General features: G+C 35.7%; 1 protein-coding gene across 2 annotated transcripts in view; it reads right to left on the minus strand.

Annotated features, from left to right (window-relative positions):
* Positions 1-8,791, minus strand: part of LOC119838935 — a 13,320-nt gene that overhangs the window by 1,647 nt on the left and 2,882 nt on the right. The window contains exons 2-3 of one of the 2 annotated variants that reach the window (XM_038365080.1): positions 1,359-1,445; positions 579-673 (exon numbers count right to left, since the gene is read on the minus strand). In XM_038365080.1, coding sequence (XP_038221008.1) covers positions 579-673; positions 1,359-1,445 — 182 coding nt within the window. The remainder of the gene's footprint in view (positions 1-578; positions 674-1,358; positions 1,446-8,791) is intronic. The other variant, XM_038365081.1, reaches the window with a different exon arrangement.

Raw genomic sequence — 8,791 nt, forward strand, 5'->3', positions numbered from 1 at the left:
TAAAAATATAGATAAACTATAGAAAATAATTTAAAATGAAAACAAACAATAGTCATTGACCAATGTAAGTGATTTAATTAATTAATTCAGTGTATTTCAGATACTGATCCCCTGTCCACACAAACGACGTCACAACTTTTCTAATAGCAAATATTTCTCAATATAAATGAGGGGACACATTGTATAAAGTATGGGACACGCTGTATATGTGTAGCGATATTTCTACATAATTGTAACACGCTGTATGTCAGATATGAATTAATGTAATATATTAATTAAATTAATGGAGGCTTGTGACCAAATAGTAGTATAAAAATACGGGTATGTGACACTCGTGCGTTTAACTTGTTTCCTCCTTACTGTACGTACACACACTATATATCTATATATATAATACTGAATCCCTATTTCCCTTGGTCACGCTATCACGCGTAAACGGCTGGACCGATTTTAAAAATTCTTTTACCATTAGAAAGCTGCAATTACACTGACTCACATAGGCTATATATGTACCACGGGTGAAACCGGAGCGAACATTTAGTTTTTAATAAAAATTGCATAAATAATAAAAAAAATACCTTCCGGCTAAATCCTGCTGGTCTGTGTCCAGGTCACACGTGAAGGTTGTTCCGTTCTTGGTCTTATTACCCAGCGGCATCTGCAACCAACGGGCCTGATACCGAACTATTACGTCATCAAGTTATCCTACTACGACTATAGTTGCTGACGCTCTTTCTTGATCAAATGAGGCTGATTCCGGATAACGAACATGGTTAAGAATACTGTGGTCTGGATAAGTTATAAACGATTTTAACCGATTTATAATTTAGTCCATTACGTCCCCGAACTTCAAAAATCGGTAAGTCGAAGATTCGAGACTAGGCAAACGTTTAAGAAAAATAAACAGATTGGTAATTTTTTCTGCGTTTGTAGATAGCATCACCACCGCTCAAAACAGTGACGGAAAACATCGTAAAGAAATCGCATGTCCGAGAATCAAAAAGTTCGATGATATAGGGCATCTGCGAACCCGCACTTGGCGAGCGTGGTGGATTATGGCCTGAACCCTCATACCAGGCCCGTGTCTCAGCAGTGGGAACATATAAGGTCTATCGATGAATATTATATATGCGAACGTAGCTCTGTACATTTCACCCATTTTATTCCTAAACCATCGATTTAAATGAAATTTGGTTCAAAGATCGTTTGGACAATACGGGGATTTTAAACTATATCAAGACAAACGACTAACGTTGATGTTAAGACTTCGATCACGACTCTTGCTGTCTCGCCTAATTATTATATTCAACTGGAATACTTAGCTATTAAATGATACTGATATTAATATATATGTTTACCTTATAAGGCTGCGGGCATATCCCAAACAGATATCGTTCTATTGTCTGCTTGAACTCATCAGCGAATATCAGAGCGGTTGCGTCACTCTGCAAAATGAATAAAGTCACGATTAATATTATTAATATTGTAAAAAGTGGGGGGAGTTGTTGTCGGAGTTGAGCACGCCTTGGTACGAAATGAACCAGTTTGCACCCGGGAAGGTGAAGGGAACCACACCCCCATAGAAGACCGGCGTGAAATAGAAACATGCGAATGCTAGTGTGTTTTGTAGGGTGAATGGGAGAGTTGGAGGCCCCTTCCCTTTTCCTCATCTTTCCCAGTCCATTCCTCCTTTCCTTTCGTCAATCCTTTTTTCCCTTACCCGTTTAAAGTGAGCAAAACAATTGTAGAGGCACTATCTCTGCGATTGTTCATGGGCAGTGGTGATCTCTTCCCATCATGCGAACAATCAGCTCACTTGCCCACAATACATAAAAAATCCTATCATTTATTGACGCGTATGTCATTTTAAGATGGACTCGTAAAATTTAGTGCTAATTTTATATTTGTTTTTAATACAGACTATCAAAACTTAAATGTAAGTAATCAGGATTTTAATGTTTATAATACAAGTCAGTCACGTTATTATGCTGTCTCCGCGAGACATCATAGATGTACTAGGGGGCTTAAAATTGATATTATTTTAAAAGAGCAACAACGGAGTTTCTTGCCAGCTCGTCTCTGTAGAACTGCCTCCGAACCGGTGGTAAATGTTATAACTATATTACATAGTTATATTATGACGATTCAAAAGTGCTTCTATAAGAAGTCTAATTGAATGAGTAAATGTTTGAGTTTGCGTTTGAGTTTGATTAACTATGATTTGACGTGATTCTTTTTGTGATTGATAAGGAATCGTCAGTTGGTTCCATTTAAGAAGTTGGAGTTGTATCTCCTCCCAGGGTCGTTCATGACCGTTTTTTTAGAGAATAATCATTATTTCAATTAATCCACAAGCCTCTATTTTATATTCAACCTTGAATTCAGAATATCTTCACACAAACAAGCCACTTAAAACACCCAACAATTAACTCTTCACAAACAGTGCATGCAGTGAGGCAGTTATTCCTGCACTTAACCCGTTCTAAACTTACTGTTTACAACTTTACACCAGAGCTCCGAATCAGGGTTGCCACAAACAGTTTTTGTATAATTTACAATAAATAAACACGTACCGAAGTTTCCTCTAAAAACAATATATATATGTGTATAAAGTAATAAATATGAATCAAAAATTCACCACAAAAACCGGGTGAAATCGGGGCAAAAAGCTAGCAATTATATAGTTTACTAGCTGACGCGACAAACGTTGTTCTACCTTGCTCTTATCATTTAGGGGTTTGAAGTAGATGTCGGCAACGAAATCGGTCCAGCCGTTTAGTATGGCAACTTACACAAGAATTTTATAATAGAGATCTTGACAGGAAATCTTAGATGGTGCTTCGTGTATAATGTATATATGTATTATTTTTGCCCATCAATAATCACGTCAATAAGTTGTCTGTTTTGGGGTGTCTCTTATACACTTGAAACCAAGAGTAAAAATAATTCACGTGCTGAGGGTTCATGGGTAATCGAAAGGTTTGGCGCCAAACGGTTCTAATCCCGTCTCGTGATCGAATTTTGTCTTTAAAAATATTATAGGCATTTTAACCAGGCAACCACGGTGCGTTATTTTCTCGGTAAAGAATATGCTTAATGTAAGAGAAGAAAACGGTTGAGCAGTTTTCAGTTAAATATTGCAAAGGAACAAACACCCGGCATCTGGATTGTCAGCTGCGCTATATATTAATATTGTATAATATATCTCATCCAATAATTATATATTTTTTGTCCCGGCTCCGTCTGGATATCAAGATCCCTGTTTTATCCGAAGGGAGCATTTAATCGGGATAAAAAGTATCCTATCACCCAAGTCAGCACATACCTTGTCTGCACCAAATTTAAAAAAACATTCAGTAGTTTCAGCGTGACTGACGGACAAATATTCAAACTGTCACATTTTTATATTTTTTTAACATTACTGTGATAGTGTGATTATTGGATGATATAATATGTTCATTTAGCGTCTCGTACGTTTATTTTAAACAAGGTTGAAGCAGCCCTGATATAACGCGTACCTGTAAATGCATTTTCCAATAAACACATCGATTCTCAAATGCATTTCAAAAATATTTACGTCCGCGCCTCCATCGATATTCTTGGCGTAAATCCAAGCACGAAATGATATTTATATATTCATGTATGACACATAGATGTAATTTTTATTGGTAGACATTTTTTATTGCGCAGCCGTTACGTGGTAAAATGCTGTGTAAATAATTCGAACGAGTGAAAATAAAATAAAAACGCCTAGCACAATTTGAGAGTTTGAATCGAAAATTATAGTTGCTGTAGCGAAATATATGTTATTCATGATATCGTTAAAGAGACTTCATAAGCAACAAGCGTGTGTTATAATGTCTTAAAATACGTGATAATATAAAAACGAACAGAAAATATATGTTTATTCGATGGTATCAAAACATAAGAAGGATGTCTGGACAAAAACACTTTCTTCAGCGATATCATTTTTGTCTCCTTATTCTTCCTGTAATATAGTAATTTAATCCCACTTCCTACTAATATTATAAATGCGAAAGTTTGTAAGGATGTGTGTGTGTTTTTTGCTCTTTCACGTAAAAACTACTGCACCGATTGCAATGAGATTTGGTACGTAGACAGTTGGACAAGTGGAATAACATATAGGCAACTTTTTATCCCGATATTCCTATATACGTACTTACGCGGGTGAAATAGCGGGGTGCAGTTAATAGTGATATAATTCCAAGTACAATCAACAGATTTTAACTAAATAACGTATACTCGTTTTTGAGCGATGTATGCACGCATGTGTGCGTGTAGCCACAGAGCCGGTAGCGACCGGTGATTGGTTGAAAGTATGACTGAGTGCGTGCGTCATTTTACCTCTTGTAGTCCCCTTAAAACAGTTTTTTACGCTGTTACGTCAGAGTGAGTTGGCTCGCACCAACTAAGTGTGACATCCCACAATATCATATAACTCACTCAATACCTACTGCTTCGGACATTTTGTGGGCGTGTCAAATAGTTATTATTGTGGTTTAAATAAAATACAGATTATTAAAATAATTATTAAAAAAAAATTCCCAAATTGGCAGAACTAGATCAAATTTTAATGGAACCTGAGAGACTTGAGCTTTCAAATAGAAAAAGCAATATGAAAATTGGTTCACTCAGTCGAAAGTTCGGAGATGACAAACTTTTTAAAATCCGGTAATTAACATGATTAATATACAATATGTAGTTAGTTACTCCTTCTGATGCTATGTAGTAAGGAGCTAGTATCTATCTATTATGTATTATCTATATATATTATAAAGTGAGTTAGTTTTTTTTTTATGTCACAGTCGGTAATGGAGCTGGTGGGACGCCTGATGGTAAGCGCTACCACCGCCCATGAACATTTGGAGAGGCATAAGGTCCATTGCAGACCTTACGCCTTTACAAATGGATTGCCGATTTTTTGGGAAGGGATTAAGAAAGGATTGGCGATAGGAATAAAGGAAAGGACTGGGGAGGGTAAGGAAAAGGATATGGGCCTCCGGCTCCCCCATTCATCGAACGAAACACATCAGAATGCTATTTCACGCCAGTCTTTTGTGGGGGTGCGGTAAGTACCACAGCCAGCTCGCTCCGGGGAAATCTCGGTGCAAGCTGGCCGAATTCGTGCCGAAGCGTGCTCGACTACCACATACAAAATAATTCCGCTTTTAGTACTTATATTAATCTATTTGTCGGTTTTGAAGTCAGTTAAATTTTTTATAATAATTTGTTTTGACCTTTTTAGTGGTATTAGCTATAATCACAGTTATTGAATCAGTTGAAAAGACAACAGTCAGTGACTGATCATCTACTGCTCTTTGCTGACATGATTCTGTGCTTATCAATCTACATATATTATGATTTTATTTATGCCGCAAAATGTACAAAAAATGACAATAAACAATTTATATTTTTAAAATAAAAAAACAATAGCATCAATTTTATAGGACCTCTGTTTTTGGTTAGATAAATCTATAAAGAAACATAATAAATCTCGAAAGCCATGCGTGACTATGTGTATGTATAGGTTTATGTCACCGTAAGATCTTAAAAACTGTTACATTTAAATGTCACAAAATTGCAAATTGTCAAAAAAAAAATCGAATTTATTCCACAGATAACATAATACTAGTATAACATTACATTATCTGTGATAATACTATCCGTACCATTGATTTGCTTGCAATTTAAGGCAATGTTTTTCGTTACAATATGAATGCATTGCAGAACTATATATACTCGTATAATGCCTATTTATTTACATTTTCCAATGAATTTTTCCAGTTAGAGAAAGATTCTTGCCCTAGAGGCATACGTCGTAACTCTTAAGTGCATTCGTCCTTGAAAATAATATATTATAATAGTTTAAAAAAACTAAAAAACACGCTTTAACAAAAATCATATTTTGCAAATTGAAAACTGGAATAATTTTATCAAATTAGTGTATTGTCATCGGTCCTCAATAAATCTACAAAGTTTGAACGAAATCTGGCCGTTTAAAGTGGGTCAAAATCGCGCCCAAAGAAGTCGGTTACAAACAAACATACAGGTGAAGCTAATAAAAAGCGTGTAATTATCAAAAATAAGCAAATCTACGTCACTTGGCACGCAGCGTCGTTACAGTTAGGTACACAGATTTATAATATTTAGCAACAAATTCATAGCGATTGTCGTTTGGCACGCTCGCTTTGTACGGAGACGGAGTACTGAGCGCAAAAAAGGTGACCTAATTTTTTTTCGATTTTTTTTCAGTCTTTTGCAAATCCTACTAATATAATATTACGTAGACAGCTGGACAACTGGAATAACATATAAACAACTTTTTATCCCGATATTCCTACGGGATACGGACTTACGAGGGTGAAACCGCGGGGCGCAGCTAGTAACTAATATTATTAACTATAGTAAGTTGTTCTATTCTAGTTTTACCCTAAAGCAAGCACAAGTAGTAGTCAAAGAAAAAGTCCCGGGGGTTCAGCCGCTTAATTCCCGTAGGATTCCCGGGATAAAAACTCAAAGCTTTAGTATAAAATTTAATCTAAATCGGTACTGTGGATTTGTTTATCACTGTAAATAATATACAGACAGATATAATTTTGCGGTTATTATATTAGTAGGTATTTAAATGTAATAAGATTCGCCTTCTTGATCATTTTTTATGTCCCTGCGTCATATTGCCATGCAGATGTCGGATGTAGGTATGTGTCATCGCGAAGTGATGTGCTAGGAAGAAATGTAGATAAAACTATAAAAAATATACATAAATTGCTATTTTTGACGAGCAACTGCTGGTGGTTTGTATAGGAAGCGATGACCACGCAACATTCGCAGAGGTAGTCTCCTAGAGTGGGTTGCCAGCTCTTAAGGAGTGAGAAAGAATAGACGGATAAGATAATAGACTGGAAAGAACCAATTAACTGGGAAGAATAAGGAAAAGGAAATAGGCCCCCGGCTCCCCCACTTACCATACGAAACACAGTAGTATACTATTACTTCACGCCGGGTAGCAATGGGGAGATTGTACTCCCCCAGTGCGAGCTAGCCCAATTCATGCCGAAGCGTTTACGGTAATATGATAATGAGGAAATATTAGAATGTTAGTTTGTTGCCTGGAATTGGGTTTCAAAACTTCTGAATCAATTTCAAAAATTATTTTATATTACGCATTATTGCTGTTTTATCTCAAAGGAGCATTTAATCGGGATGAAAAGTATTCTATCACCCAAGTCAGTTCGTATCCTGTCTGTATACCAAATTTCATCTAAATCCGTTGAGTAGTTTCAGTGTGTTTGACGGACAAACATCCAAACAAACAAACTTTCACATTTATAATATTTGTGTTGAACTTATGAAATTATGAACACATATATCCCTATAAGAGATATATCCCTGGAGCAATTGATTAGTCTGAATTAATGTTGCTTGCCGTTGCCAAAGTACTATTAGTATTGTTATTTACTAACTGCAACCCGCGGCGTCACTCGCGTGGTACCTGGAAAGAGCCTATGTGCTAATCCAGACTACAGACCTATCTCTGTACCAAGTTTCATACAGATACGATAAGCTGTTTTCGCATGAAAGTGTAACAAACATCCATCCATACAGCTTTTCGCGTTTATAATACTAGTATTGACTATTTATTTTATGGTCAATCATTTTTAAGATCGATTTTGTTTTAAGGTTCATATCATTTTTCAAAGACTGGAATATACAAAACATATTGTAAGCATATGGCCAGGGCAATTTATTTATAAAATGTACAGATCATAAACATATCGCTTGATTGACAGCTATGAGAGGATATTTACTTTAAATTTTCATATTTTATACACTACACTATGGCGTATAAAGATTTGAAAATATTATATGCCATAAATTGTATATTTTAGATAATTTTTGAGATGTAGTACGTATAAATCATATCATACTTAATATTATAAGTGCGAAAGTTTGTAAGGATGTATGTGTGTTTGTTGCTCTTTCACGCAAAAACTACTGAACCGATTGCAATGAAATTTGGTACGTAGACAGTCGGACAACTGGAATAAGATATAGGCAACTTTTTATCCCGATATTCCTACGGGATACGGACTTACGCGGGTGAAACCGCGGGGCGTAGGCCAGCGGATCTCCTGATAGTAAGCAACCGCCACCTACCGTCACTGAGAGATAAATTTTACCTCGAAGGCGTTGTCAATTTTTTTTATTTAATGAACTATGGAACTGATCGATTTGATTTGGATTGCCGCCTTTAAATAGAAAGGGATAAAGAATCGACGAGAGGATTAAGGGAACGGACAGGGTAGACTAAGGAAAAGGATACGAGCGTCTGGCTGGCTTCTCTACTCACAGCGATACATAGAAGCATGCCACTATTTCACGCCGTTGTTCTGTGGGGGTGTGGTACCTTCCTATTGAGATTATTATATATTTGTATAGAGTGTTCTCTAATCCCCCCGAATGATATGTAATGTTTTAATGAATTATGTAGGTAATAACAATATAATAATGGTTAGTATATCATTTTTTTTTTTTTTATATTTATTATCAGAACAGAAAAAAAATTAACAAGTTAAATGTTGTGTCTTAACTAAGGAAAAACCACAAAGGTTTAAAGTAATGTGCGTATACAAGTAAGTTTACAATAGTAAAATTCCGGTTATTACTGTCTAATTAAGTAGATAAGTAGTTAAAACATACCAAAACAATACATTCAAATTTTTCCATATCCATATACAATTACTATAGCTTGTTTAAGTAGTAATGTTTA

The sequence above is a fragment of the Zerene cesonia genome, unplaced genomic scaffold (assembly GCF_012273895.1).
Source record: "Zerene cesonia ecotype Mississippi unplaced genomic scaffold, Zerene_cesonia_1.1 Zces_u006, whole genome shotgun sequence".
NCBI lineage: Eukaryota > Metazoa > Arthropoda > Insecta > Lepidoptera > Pieridae > Zerene > Zerene cesonia.